The sequence below is a fragment of the Globicephala melas genome, chromosome 11, assembly GCF_963455315.2.
Source record: "Globicephala melas chromosome 11, mGloMel1.2, whole genome shotgun sequence".
Classification (NCBI taxonomy): domain Eukaryota; kingdom Metazoa; phylum Chordata; class Mammalia; order Artiodactyla; family Delphinidae; genus Globicephala; species Globicephala melas.
In genome coordinates, this window is record NC_083324.2 from 1,332,617 (window position 1) to 1,347,044 (window position 14,428).

The following is a 14,428-nucleotide window of genomic DNA, read 5'->3' on the forward strand; positions in this document are numbered from 1 at the left end:
GATCCCACATGCTGCGGAGCAACTGAGCCCATGCGCCACAACTACTGAGCCTGTGCTCTAGAGCCCACGAGCCACAACTACTGAGCCCATGTGCCACAACTACTGAAACCTGTGAGCCTAGAGCCATGCTCCACAACAAGAAAAGCCACGACAATGAGAAGCCTGCAAGTGCAACGAAGAGGAGCCCCCGCTCGCCACAACTAGAGAAAGCCGGTGTGCAGCAACGAAGACCCAACGCAGCCAAAAAAAAAAAAAAAAAATCAGGAAATGGATGAAGGGAAAATAAAGACATATACGCACCACTATATATAAAATAGATAAACAACAAGGACCTACTATACAGCACAGGGAACTCTTCTCACTACTCTACAATGACCTATATGGGAAAAGAATCTAAAAAAGAGTGGGTGTATGTGTGTGTATAACTGATTCAGTTTGCTGTGCACCTGAAACTAACACAACATTGTAAATCAACTATACTCCGATATAAAATAAAAATTTTTTTTAAAAAGGAAAAAAAAAAGCAAGCCAGATGGGGTAAAGTCGCCAGCGCTCTCATGCACTGGCTGTATGAGGAGCACCAGTTCATCTCTGGCCCCTCTAGAGGCCAGAGCTGAAAGGACCACACGCCCAGCTACGGATGTGCAGTGTCCTCAGAGGGGAACAAACCACTGCTAGAGGGGCACAGCTTTTGAACGTGGAGAATTTCTCCCCGTAGCCTCATATAGGGCAGTGGGAAATGTCCTCAATAATATTTCTGCAATAAATAAAACGCAAGTCAGCATTTCACCGAAGAGCACCGAAGAGCACCGAAAAAAACTCTATAAGGGACTAAAAAATATCCCACGCTTTCAGTTTTCTGACAGTCTCACTGAATTGTACGATGAGATCTAGACTAAGGTGGTGCTTCTCAAGTTTGTCCACTGGAGGATATCCAACAACAGGGAGCAGCCCTAAGGCACGTGGGGCTACAGCTGAGGCGTCTGCCACACTCACAGCATGCCTTTGGCATTCTCATCTTCAAACACTTACGCGAATTCTTTATTTGCTTCGTATAAAATAACGTTTTCAACTGCTGACCCCTGGAGGCGGCCGGCCTCAGGGAGAGTTTCCTGACTCCTCGAGTGAGTAAGATGCTGTTGTATTAAGTGTCTGTTTTTGGAGAGTTAACTGAACTGAAACGAGCTGACACTGAATTCGGCCACCGGTTTCTTCTTCCTTGTGAGAGGACAACGTTTCACGAGCCCAGGCTCACACACACGGGTAGGTACACAGCTCGCTCTCTGAGCTCCGTTAGGGTGGGAGTTTAGGAGAGCACCGGGTCGGCCCACCGCAGTGTGTGCCCTGTCAGGCGGTCCTGGCGGGAGCCCGGATCCCCGGTGTGGCTTCTTCCTGAGTCCCCGGCCACACCCAAGTCTGGGACGACTCAGTACACTCTCCCCTTCCCAGTCAAGAAAGCTCACTCATTACCTGCTTTACTTCTTTGGCAGTAATGCGGTAATTTTCATTCCATGTAAATTAGAGATTTCTAGGAAAGATGGTAATACCCATACATCGTTTAAAAAAATATGTCTCGGGCTTCCCTGGTGGCGCAGTGGTTGAGAGTCTGCCTGCCAATGCAGGGGACACGGGTTCGTGCCCCGGTCCGGGAAGATCCCACATGCTGCAGAGCGGTTGGGCCCATGAGCTTGCGCGTCCGGAGCCTGTGCTCCGCAGCGGGAGAGGCCACAACAGTGAGAGGCCCACGTACCGCAAAAAAAAAAAAAAAAAAAAGTCTCCCCAATAAACACTGAAATGAGCGAAAGGAAGCAAAATTAATGAAGAAAACTCCGTCTACTCTAAAATTTTACAAGCCCCAGCCTGCATTAATTTGAATAAAGACATTGCAAGCCTTCATCCAGCTAAACCAAAACAAAACGAAACAGAAACCCAGGTGTGGGAGTGGTAAAACACATGTTCCAAGACACCGGCAGTAAAGGAGCCAGAGAAGGCTCCTCCACCTCAACAGGAGGACGGGCAGGAAGAGGAAACGGTCGTCCCGGACGTCTGCCCCTCGATGGGCGGCCCCTGGGTCAGACCCGTCAGCCTCTCGCCGCCAGGGCTCTGCGGGGAATGGTGGTTTCCAGCACTGACGCCTGCCAGCAGCCGCAGCGAGAAGGCCAGTGGGAGCCCCCAGCCTGACTGGGCCACCCACAACCCTCTCAGCTGCCCTCAAGCTGCCGAGCTACCTTCTGTCCAGTAAATCCCCACTTTGCTAAAGCCGGACAGAATTCGTGTCTGCTGGTGCCGCCAGGAACTCTTAACAGACTCAACAAGCATGATTCCTTTTGCACTTAACAACACAACTCAGAGACATATAAAACAGAAACTACACAAACCACAAGATAAATGGATAAATCCTCAAGAACTGCATGGACTTTGAGGCACCTGTCTCAGAAAGTCACAGACCCAAAAGATTTCTTCTAAAAAATTAAAGGAAAAAAAGATTTTGAGCTTCATGTCTACGTAAGTTCTTAATTTAAGCTAATTACAATTAAATAAAAGTTAAAAATCAGCTCCTTAGTCTCACACTTCAAATGTGTCTAGCGGCTTCTGTATTGGACACTGCAGATTACAGAACATTCCCTTTAGCACAGAGTTGTATTGTACGGAGCTGATATCAAGAAGATGTGGTGTGTATGTATTTCTATTCCATGGAATATTATTCAGCATAAAAAAGAAGGAAATCCTGCCACTTGCCCCCCAAGGATGAACCTGGAGGACACCATGCTAAGTGAGACAATCCAGACACAGAACAACAAGTACCATGTGACCTCACTCGCCCGTGGGATCCAAAGCAATCCAACTCACAGAAGCAGAGCGCAGAAATGGCGACTGCCAGGGCCTCGGGGGAGGGGACATGGGGAGACACTGGTCAAAAGCTACAGACCTCACGCTATAAAGTGAAGACGTTCTGGGGGTCTAATACATGGCTGGTGACTCTAGTTAACACTGGGAATTCCCTGGTGTTCCAGTGGTTAGGACTCGGTGCTTTCACTGCCGTGGCCCAGGTTCAGTCTCTGGTCAGGGAACTAAGATCCTGCAAGCCGCGCCACGTGGACCAAAAAAAAAGAAAAAATACTGTATTGTATACCTGAAATTTGCTAAGTGTTCTCAACACACACACACACACACACGTAACCATGCGGGGTGATGGGTGTGTGAATTAGCTTGATTGTGGTGATGGTTTCACAGCGTGTGCACATCTCAATCATCACATCGTGTACCTTAAATGTACACAATTTTTATTTGTCAATTGTGCCCCAATAGAGCTGGAAAAAGTAAATACTCACTTCCATACCTAATTTTGTAACATGTTCCTTAAAGAGGGCCTCCCAAGTCATATAAGCTTTGGGTCCCACAGAGCCTGTCTCCTCCTGCCTCATCAACAAGCTGCAGGAAACACAGTCCCACCACGTCCTTCTTCATTCGAAAGGGCTCAGTGGTCTCGAGCACAGGCTTTGAGGATCGCAGACCTGGGTGGGAATTCCGGCTCTGCCACTTCTAGCCGTGTGCCTGTAGGCAGGTCCTCTGAGTCTTAACCCTTAGTCTGAAAACAGGGGTAAACTGGTGCTTGCCCCACAGGGTGATGTGATATAACATCTCAGCGCACCCGGCTCACAGTGAGCACAGCACACGCAGCCCACTGTAAGCACACAGTGAGTGTCAGCTATGACTACTTTTTGGTGTTTTTGGAGTGAAGGTTCATTCAGGAAATGCAGGTGAAAAAGGGCATTTTTAGACAAACAAAAGCTGAAGGAGTTTGCCGTAAGAAGACATCCCCTACTGTATGTACTTCGGCATAAGGAAAACGGACCCTGATGAAAAGTCTAAGATGCAGGAAAGAATGAAGCGCAATGCAAGTGTAAATACGTGGGTCATTCTGTGAGCATTTACCGCACAGAACAACAATAATAATATCTTCCAGAGTCTACAGATAGAATGAAAATGCACATCAACAAAGGCTAATAAATTGGGAGGGAAGCAAATATAAACTATTCTAAGGCCTCCAAGAGGATGGTCAAGGTATTGCTTAATCAGATCTTGGTAAGTTGGGTGTGCAAGTTTTAATCTAGGGTAACCCCCACCAAAAGAATAGAAATGGGGGTGAATTCCCAGGAGATCCAGTGGTTAGGACACAGTGCCTTCACTGCCGGGGCCCAAGTTCAATCCCTGGTTGGGGAACTAAGATCCTGCAAGCCACACAGCTTGGCCAAAAAAAAAACGAATACAAATGGGGTTTATAATTTCTGAATCAGTGGAGGAGAAGAAATGGAATGATAAAAAAACACTCAGGGGCTTCCCTGGTGGCGCAGTGGTTGAGAGTCCGCCTGCCAATGCAGGGGACACGGATTCGTGCCCCGGTCCGGGAAGATCTCACATGCTGCAGAGTGGCTGGGCCCGTGAGCCATGGCCGCTGAGCCTGCACGTCTGGAGCCTGTGCTCCGCAACGGGAGAGGCCACAACAGTGAAAGGCCTGCGTACCGCAAAAAAAAAAAAAAAAAACAGTCTAAAAGACAGCATTAAAGGAGAAAAGAACGAGTGAGACAAGGATGGTTCACAAATGGGATGTTAGATTTAAACCAAAATATATCAGTTATTGCATTAAACATAAATAGACTAAATGTTCCAGTTAAAAGACAAAGATTATCAGAATGTTCTTTAGAATTGTACCTTTTGCTAGTTATGATATTAGTCAAAAGAATTCTAATGGAACTTATTCTAGAGAAAGAGGGTCAATTAAATGATAAATTTATAAATGATAAAATCTGTATTCACTTAATAACAGACTCAAAATGTGTACACTAAAAACTGACAGAACTAAAAGGAGAAATAGACAAATCGATAATCTTAGTGGGATAGCTTCACACAGCTCTCTGAGTAACAGACAGAACAAGCCCACAAAAAGCAGTAAATATGTAGAAGATTTGAATGACATGACCTAATGAACATATATGAACAACTATAAAACCCACATTCTTTACAAGCGCACATAGACCATTTTCAAGTATTGACTGTTACATGCCAGGACAGGGCACTTTTCCATACATTATCCCCTCTTATCATCATAAAGTTGTGAAACAGTCGTCTGGGCTGGAAATCTCCCATCTGCCCTCCCAACCCACTCACCCCTTCTCTATCTTACTCTGTGTCCTGCAAAGCCGACCTCTGTGGGCTGCATTCACAGGCTCCTTTCCCCTCTGGCCTCTGGTTGGGTTTAGCCAGAATTGTTGGGAGAAAGAAGGGTAGAATAAGGGCATTTGTTCTCCGCACCCCTCTGCGGGGCTGCCAGGAGGGTCCCTGGGGATGGCTAAGCTCCAGGCAGCTGCCCTCTCCAAGTTCCTGTTCCCACCCCTCCCCCGCGGCCTTTCAGGTGGCAATGGCCCAGCTGCTCTTAGTCCTGGGGGCTGTGCCATCCCTCGTGGGTCTTCCTAAACGCTACCCAGACCTTTCCAAACTCTCTTAAATTGCCCAGTTAGACTGTGCCATCTGTCTCCTGCGAGGACCCTGGCTGTGTCCCAGCATCCTATCTGCAGTTAAGGAAACGTAAGCTCAGGGAGGCCAGTGACTCACACGAGGTCGTGAGACCTCCTCCTACAGGTGCAGAATTAAGGACAGTCTCCCCCCTTGCTGGCATCTTTAACAAATCGTTAACACGACCCTGGCATACCCCTTCCACTTGAGACAACAGTATGCCTTGTCAGAGTGTCTGAATAACTCCTGAATGTGAGTGGTCACGTGGCCTTTCTTGGTTTCTTAAACATCAGGAACACTGTGTCTTCCACAGTACAGTATTCGGCTGTTTGTTAATTAATTTCTGCTGCATAATACCTTTTAGAGGAAGTTGTTTAATAGCAATGATGACCTCTGAATTTAATACTGCGTGATATTTGATATTTTGTCCTCCTCCTTTGCTGTTTTTCAGATCGCCACGAAATTATCTCCAAAGAGATACTGGAGCTGGACCCCTGGGAGAACCAGTGGAATGTCGTAGCCGTCAACGCCCTCATGCACGACAGCTATGATGTCTGCCTGGTGGCGAGGAAGAATCCCCGCGACCTCATCCCCCCGCCTTCAGAGTCAGTGGAGGAGGGTGGGGGGCACTGAGGTCTGTGTCTCTGTGGGAGCCCCAAGGTGTCTGCCAAGGAGGCACTAGGGATGGAGAGCCCACAGCATGTGTGGGACGTGTGCACTGCATGCGTCGTGACCCGGTGCAGAGCGGCATGCGCTGGGCGCTGCAGGGGTTGTGTGCAGAGTCCGCCCTCCGGTACCCAGGCTTTGCAGTGTCTTCCCCAAGCTTGGAGGGTAGGCATGGAACCGCCTGCTTCACTCACAGTTGAGCATAATCAGAAAACAGCCACTCCCAAAATATAATTTAGGGATGACATTTAAATAACACATAGAAATCCAACTATTTTACTTACTGTCTATGCTTCTGGAAGCCCAGTGGATTCAAAGAATGCATTTTGGTAGTTATTCTTCACCAATTTCCCAGGAGTTTCACATGCACAAGGCTCTTGTTTAAGCAGGAACAGTCGGTAAATTCCCTAGAGCTTTCCCAGGGGAAGACCATCCTAGACTGAGACACTTTCTTCAGTGCAGAACTGTGTGACTCTCATGACCGCTCCCCGTGTCCCCAGGTTCCAGCTGCTAACCCAGGCAGGAGGGACAGATCCATGGAAGCTGGAGCCAGTTGGAAACCTGCTTCTGCCACCACAAAACAGGACCAGTCAGACCCAGGGCGGGCTGTCGCGAGTAGGCTAGACTCGCAGAAGGCGGGGCCACACCTGTGTCTTTGCAGGTGTACCCCAAGTGCCCATGGCAGTGCCTGGCACATGCGTGGGTCTTTGGGTGGCCAGCATGGGGATGCCCCTGCTCCAGCCACGTGACCACAGTGGAAGCTGTTAGTTTCCCTGGATGGGGCTGGGGGGGGGGCTCGTGGGAGGGCCGTGACTTTTCTAGATGCACTGAGTTCGGGATCTAGGCTCTCGTCCCAGCTCTGCTTCTTAGCACGCTGCATGATCCTGGGCAGCCCAGCCTTTCTAAAGCCTTATTCTCCTCCCGTGCAGAATGGGAAGGAAAGTGCTCCCTAGGGTTGTTGGAGAATTGAGTGCGGAAGCGCTGAGCACAGTGCCTGTGAGACGCAAAACAGGAAGCGTTCTTTAGCTGCTGATACTTTCATTATCATTATCGCCGTAATCAGTATTCCCCGAAGCACAGCACCCAGAACACCCGGGCTTGGCGTGGCATCTTGGGGTTCCAGGGAGAGATGTGCATGGGGGCTGAGATCGCTCTGAATCCCCGGCCCCCCCAGGTCCAGGTGGGGTACGGATAACCCAGGGTTTCTTTTCGGCCCTGGATGCTGCTCCTCTGACCCATATCTGTAACTCTGCCCTCCTGTTGTTGGATAGCGTGAGAGATTCTGCCTCAAACATTTCCCTGTCTTCCCTGTTCTCACCTCAATTGAAGGCTGTCCCAATGTGGCATGGGAGGACTCATAAAACTGGGACTGTTTGCTAGTTCTGTTCCTTGTGAGACAGGATGGTTAGGCGCTGAGCAGGGGGCATGGGGGAAGCGGTCCGGATGCTGACAGAAGCTGCAGCTGCCAGTCACGCCAGCTCAGTCTGTGCTCGTCAAGGAGGCGTCACTGTTCTCACTGATTGACTTTATAATGAGCAAATGCTCTAAAAATGAATATTAAATAAAATGTCACTGATGGAAGATCGCTTTCATTTTGGTTTTCGTCCTGCAATTCAATGTAATTTTCATCTGAGGAGGGGACGCTCAGCACCTCCTGGGCAGGAATCAGAGTCGGGGATGACCAGCCTCAAGGACATCGGGAGCGAGGCCCAGAGGCCAGGACGTGTGAGGTGGGCAAGGGTGGGAGGGGGTGCGGTTCCCAGGGCGGCTGAAGCACCGGAGGAAGCCAAGACAAAAAGATGGGGCCACACAGAAGACCCCCAAGGCCACCCCAGGAGCCCAGCCTTGGTACGTCAGCCACACGTCTCCCGGCGAGGAAGTCCTTTAAGACCGTCCCCCACAGTCCAGTGTATTCGAGCAGGGTGACAGCAGACACAGCAGATGGGCAGGAGGCCTCGTGGTAGCCCGCGTCTCAGCTGAACCAGCCCCATAGCAGTGGGAGCCGTGCAGGGCCAGTGCAGCCGGATGGAGGGCATCAGCAGTCTGCCGCGAGTCAGGGTCAGAGACACCAGAAGTTTGAGCACAAGAGCACAGTGGGTCAGCCAAACCGAAAGACCAGAAAATCTTTCAAAGGGTGGTGCCCCCTCCACCAGGGGTCCTTAGAGAGAGCCCCAACCAGATGGCCTACGCTGTCCACCCCAGGCCCTGCTGGAGCACCAAGAGAGAATATCTGGGGGGTGCACAGTCAAGGCGCCCCACTCCTCCGCCAACACCAGCACACCCCGCCGGGGGGCCCCGGCTCTTCTTGTTCCCACCTCACTGGCCATCGCAATCCCGTTCCCGTCTCCGGCGGTCAGCTTAGCACAACACGTGGACCATTCAGGGAAGGAGACATAAGGGAGCTCTACGGAGGAGCTTCGGGGAGAGGCCTTCTTGCTCTTTGACAGACATGGAGAAGAAGACGTGGGCTCTTCTGCTGAGACTTTTCTAGGCTGCGGGGCCCCTGGAACTGCAGAGACTGCGCTGCCGTGAGGAGTGGGCTGCAGCTGGTCCAGAGAGCCGGGTGGGATGGGGGATGGGAAGGCCCTGGTCCTGGGCGACACAGCAGAGCCACAGAACCAACCAGCCACAGGACTTCCTGCTAGACGCTCACTGTTAGGATCAATGTTCCTTATTGTTCAGGCTGCCTGGAGTTACTTGCAGTCCGAGATTTCCGAACGATACTCCAGCCTTCCTCCGCCAAAGTCTCTTTTTCCTGGGATGACACATGTCACCTCTGCCAAAGGGGAGAGGCGCTGGTGATGAGGTGCTTTGGTTCTTGCAGTGAGGAGAGGTGTGCACGCCTGGTGAGTGCCCGTGGTTCATGATCCCGAGCCATTTCTTAGCTATCTCTAGGATACTTCTTCTCTCTCTGACCTTTGACGTTGTTGATTACTGCATATCCCACCCACCACCTGTTTTTGTAAATAAATTTTATTGGAACACAGTTATGCTTACTGTGTACGTATTGTCTGTGACTGGTTTCACACGGCAACAGCAGGGCGCTGGAAGTGCAGTAGAGACCTCTGGCCCTTTCAGAAAAAGTCTGCCAACTTCTGGTGTATTCCATCAAACTTTCTTGAGGAAAAATACTGAGCTAAGGGACTATGTAAATTATAAAGGAATATACATGCATCTTCCTCTATTTTTACATATATAACATTTTACGTATATATGAACGTATATAACATGGTTCTATTCCATTCTTCTTTCATTCAATAGTGTGCTTACAAAGACTATCCATACGCTCTCCCTTTTTAACAGCCACACAGGATTCCATCATTGATGCAGCATAGTTTCTTTAACAAACCACCATGCGGTGGATGTTTCCACTGTTTCCTCCAGCTGTTCTTTTTTTTAAAAAATTTTCTTGGCTACACCCTGTGGCATGTGGGATCTTAGTTCCCCGACCAGAGACTGAACCCACGCCCCTTGCATTGGAAGCTCGGAGTCTTAACCACTGGAGCACCAGGGAAGTCCCCTTCTTCCAGCTGTTTTTTGAAGGGGACTCCATTCTTTGCTTTAGGCTCTGACACCAAAGTCCAGGCTGGGGGCTGTTTAGGGGGTGGGGTCTGCATTGCACTTAGGTTCTCTACAGAAGCTCAGGAGCGTTAGGGGTGGATGCAGGAGCCTACCTAGCCATGCTGTACGTGGCCTCAGGCCACTTAGAGACAGGACAGGTAGCAGCCACGTCGTCGGGGAACAGACCAGTCTCCTGCAGGTGGGTCTGAGCTGGGCAGGGGGCCATCGGGAGCGAGCGGGCAGGGGGCACCGAGAGGACACCCCTGGCAGGCTGTGCCCATCCTGCAGCATCAGAGGCTCAGCGGTGGATGGTCTCCACCGGCCGTGGAGCCCAGGACAAATACACGGGTTGGAAAGAGCTAACAAGCTAACAAGTTCCAGGCCAACATGAGGCTTTTCACACCAAGGCCACCAGTTTCAGATCGGAGGCAACCCCACTGAAGGCTGTTTCTCAGCCTTCCCAGTGCTGTGGGTCTGTAGAGCGACATTCCAAAAGGCAAGTGCGCCAGTGCAGGACCTGCAGCCTCTGAGAGCCTGGACCAGGGAGGGGCGGGGGCGGCCCACAGCTCTGAAGAAACCACTCTCTCCCCTTCTCCACCTCCGCTGAGCACACACCAGACCCTGTCAGGTTGTCGAGAATAAAGCAAGAGGCCACCACGCCACGGAGGGATTGCTCAGAGGGAAGGTGGTCAGCACGTTCTGAGCGCTTTTCCAGAGCCTGGCCCTGCTCCCCATGCGGTCACATCCTGGAGGAGAGAAGAGATCTCAGGGACAGTGACGTGACCTCCTGTGAGGGGCTGGAGTCCAAACCCAGCTCTCCAGGCAAGCACGTGGCACAGCCCATCGCCGCCAGGTGTCGCGCTGTCTCACACCTGCGTGGTTCAGAAGTCCATGGAGGGTCTCAGGGAGCCAAGGTCAGGACGTTGGCAGGATGCGCTCCCCTTGGAGGCTTTGGGAAGAACCCACGTCCCTGGCTTTTTCAGCCTCTAGAGGCCACTGGTGTTTCTTGGCTTGTGGCTGTTCCTCCACCTTCAAAGCTGACAATCCATCTTCACATCTCCTCCTCTGACATCCCCCTTCTGATCCCCTCCCACCGGTGAGGACCTGAGATTGCGCTGGGCCCACACAGATATCCAGAACCACCTTCCCATCTTAAGGGCATCTGATTGGCAATTAATTCCCCTTTGCCATCAAAGGTTCCGCGGGTCAGCATGCACACGTTTGGGGAAAACCATTGCTCTGCCTACACGCCATCTAACACGTAGAATTGCCCATAAAGCACATCTGTTCACAGCCTGTGTGGGATTTCACGTGGATACCAAGGGCCGGGGCCACTGGGACACAACAGCAGGTGTAAATGCAGGCGCTGTCAGAGGCCCCATGACATCCCTGTGGGGGACAGTGAGAGGGAAAGGCTCCCGTCACCTGCGGGATGACCTGCAGGATGACCTCCATTCTGCTCTAACAAGGGCCACAGATTCAAAGAAGTAAGGTGACCACTACACATGAGCCATCACATAAGTGACTCACTTCTCTGAGCAAAGTGACACTAACTGCTGGGGCAACCTGGCGTGGGGGGGTTGGGGGGGAGTGGTCCTGGGGCCAGTCCGCAGGGCAGGCGACTGGCGGGCTTGGGCGTGCTGGATAGACGAACACGACGGGCATTCCAGACCCAGGAGCAGCCTGTGCTGAGGCCCCGCATGGGGAAGGGTGTGGTAGGCAGTGTGAGGGCAGGCAGCCGCACTGGCCAGGCTGAGCGGGCCCGGTCACCATCCTGGGGTCCGGTCATCCCCTCCTGGGGTGCCTACCCACTCCCACCCCCACGCCTTCCCGGCTGGCATCTCCCAGAACCTCAAGGAGCTGAGACACACGGTCAGTGAAGCAGCTCCTCCCCCTGGTGGCTGGACCGGACAGTGTTCCTGCAACAAGGCTGCAGCTGGGAGCCCTGACAACCAGGACACATTCCCTCCCTGGGGGCCAGGGAGCCACCTGCAGGTGCAGAGCTGCTCGGACACCACCTGGATGGCTGGGCTCAGGAGAAGCTAGAACCTGGGACAAACTCCCTTAGGGTTGTCTACAAGTGCAGGGAACAGAAAGAAGGCCTATGCCTACGAACGAGTAAGCAAAAAAGCTGGGAAAATGGGCAAAGAGATGAACACATTTCACAGAAAGGGCGCCTGGACTGGCCAATAAACTATGAAAAGGTGCTCGACCTCTAGGATCAGGGAAGAGCAAGTCCACCTGGAAGAGGGACCACTTCACGCCCTCGTGGGCAGGAGCGGAGGCAGTCCTGGGGGCGCTGTGCTGGCCCCGCGGTGGATGCGCTGGAGAGGCCCGAGAAGCCCCTACGGAGAACAGTGTGGCGTCACGGGCTCAGGCCCCACCCACCCTCCTGGAGGCCGAGCCGGCGCCCCCCCTCCCCCCACCACCAGCTCTCACCGACACTCACAGCACTGTTCCTGCGATGGGGGTAAGGAAACAAACCAGTGCCCTGGACAGGAGAAAGGACGAGAATCCAGGTACAGCTGTGCTCGGAACCCCCCGCGGAAGTGAAGCAGACCAAACCAGAACACACGTCTGTGTGGACGAACCTCAGAGACACAGCACCGAGCAAAGACAAGCAGTGAATCATCGATTCTGCACTACGCCACGCCGTCAGGCTTAAAACACACGAAAGGTCGCCCTGTTTGACTTAGAGAGCCAGCTGTGTGTCGAAGAAGAGTAACAAGCTGGGTGGAAGGACTCCGCCGACCGCGACTGGCGGCCAGGAGGGAGAGAAATGGGGTGCAGGAGGCCTTGGGGGCCGCTCACCCGAGCCCCACCAGGGGGGGCCCTCCCAAGGCCAGCCAGCAATGTCAAGTGCACCCCGACACAGACGCTCCCGACGTTTCCTTTTCGGTTCCCTTACCATCCTCCCTTCTGTGTCAAGGACAGGTCCCCATGGGGCGAGGACATCTTTACATCTCTCCAGCATGAGCTAATCCCCCCTTACACCTGGAAGACCGGCCTTTCTCAGACAATCGGGCAGATGGGGCTAGAACCTGAGGAAGCACTCGTGGGCTGGGGGGGTTCCCAAACCTCAGAGTTTAGAGCAGAAGTCGGCAAACTTTCTCTGTAAAGGGCCAGATAGTAAATATTTCAGGCTTCGTGGGCCAGATGGTCTCTACCGCATAGTCTTTGCTGGGTTTTGTTTTGGGGCTTTCCCCACATCCTTTAAAAATGCAATTCTCGCACTTAAGCCTGTAGCTTTACAGAAACCACCGGGAGGGTGTATAACTCAGAGGCCTAGGCCCCATCCCAGACGCTCTGTGTCAGGAAGTCCAGGGGGAGGCCTGGGACTAGGCATTTTCCTGTGCATGCTGCCTCCTTCTCCACCCCACCCCTACCCTCCCTCTCACTCCACCCCCCCCACACTCCCCCCCCCCCCCGCAGACTCTCCTGCAGGGAGAGGCTGTCCCCATGGCCACTCCCGTCGGTCCCCTGGGACCCCAGGAAGGCCCACGATGCTGGAGTCACCCTGGTATGGGCCTCCCATGCCCTCCAGACCTGGAGCTCCTTGGGGGCAGGGACCAGGTCCAGTCACCTCGTGCCCCAGGCCTATCTGGCCTGGCCCATAACCAGCCTGCAGAGGCAAATCCCGCCGCCCCCAGGCCGGCAGTCGGCCTCCCCTCACTCAGCTCACCACCTCCCTCCTGTGGTTCGTTTTTCTCCTTCCAGTCCCACCCTGCCCGTTTTACTCCGTCTCATCAATCTGTTCTGCCTCGGCCGCAGCGTCGCACGAATTGTTGTTCCTGGGGATGCCAGCCGGGGGCACCTCTGAGCAGCAACGGGAGGAGGGGTTTGGGGCCCAGATATGGAAGTCATGGCTGGGCTGGTGCAGCCCAAACACTGCATCCTCAGCTTGCAGAAACACCTTCCGACAAGGCCAGGTCGATGGGTATCAAAAGAATTCCCTGGCGGAATTTCCAGCGAAGGAAAACATGTCTTGGCTAACCAGCCAAGCAGATCATCGAATGAAGACAGAAACAGGCAAGCACAGTTTGTAACAGTTTTATTGAGATAAAACTCACTTATCATAAAGGTCACCCACTTAAAATGTACAACTGGGTGAGTCAGTGTATTCAGAGCTGTGCAACCATCGCCACAACCAATTTTAGAACATTTTTATCTCCCCAAAAAGAAATCCCGAGGACAGAAGGAAACAATGGGATTGGGGCGTTAGGATGAAGAGACTTCACCGATCACACATCTCCGCTCCTCCTCGTTACTCTCTGATACAAACAGGTACTGTCTGAAACCAGCCTATTTGTGCTCATTAGAAAAAAAGAAACCTCACACCCTTTAGCAGTCACCCCCTCATTTCCTGCACCACCCCCAGCCCTGGCAGCCACTAATCTGACTTGTGTCTCGACAGACTGCCTCTTCTGGACACTCTGCACAACCCGTGGTCTCCTGGGACTGTCTTCTTTCACTTACTGCGATGTTTTCGGGGCTCACCTATGTTGCAGCAGGTCTCGGTGCTTCACTTCTTTTTGCTATCCATTGAGTGGATGGACCACCTTTATTTATCTATTTTTATTTTTACTTATCTCTTCCTTATTTGACGGGTTGTTGCCACTTTTTGACTCTCGTGAACAGCGCAGCTGTGAACATTTATGTACAAGTGTCTGTTTGAACATCCCTTTTC

General features: G+C 52.3%; 2 protein-coding genes across 2 annotated transcripts in view; one reads left to right on the plus strand and one right to left on the minus strand.

The window, feature by feature from the left end:
• The window catches only part of KBTBD12 (kelch repeat and BTB domain containing 12), a 52,788-nt gene extending 46,641 nt beyond the window's left edge, over positions 1-6,147 (plus strand). The window contains exon 6 of the mRNA XM_030849228.2: positions 5,966-6,147. Coding sequence (XP_030705088.1) covers positions 5,966-6,147 — 182 coding nt within the window. The remainder of the gene's footprint in view (positions 1-5,965) is intronic.
• Positions 1-14,428, minus strand: part of MGLL (monoglyceride lipase) — a 275,956-nt gene that overhangs the window by 255,814 nt on the left and 5,714 nt on the right. The window lies entirely within an intron of this gene.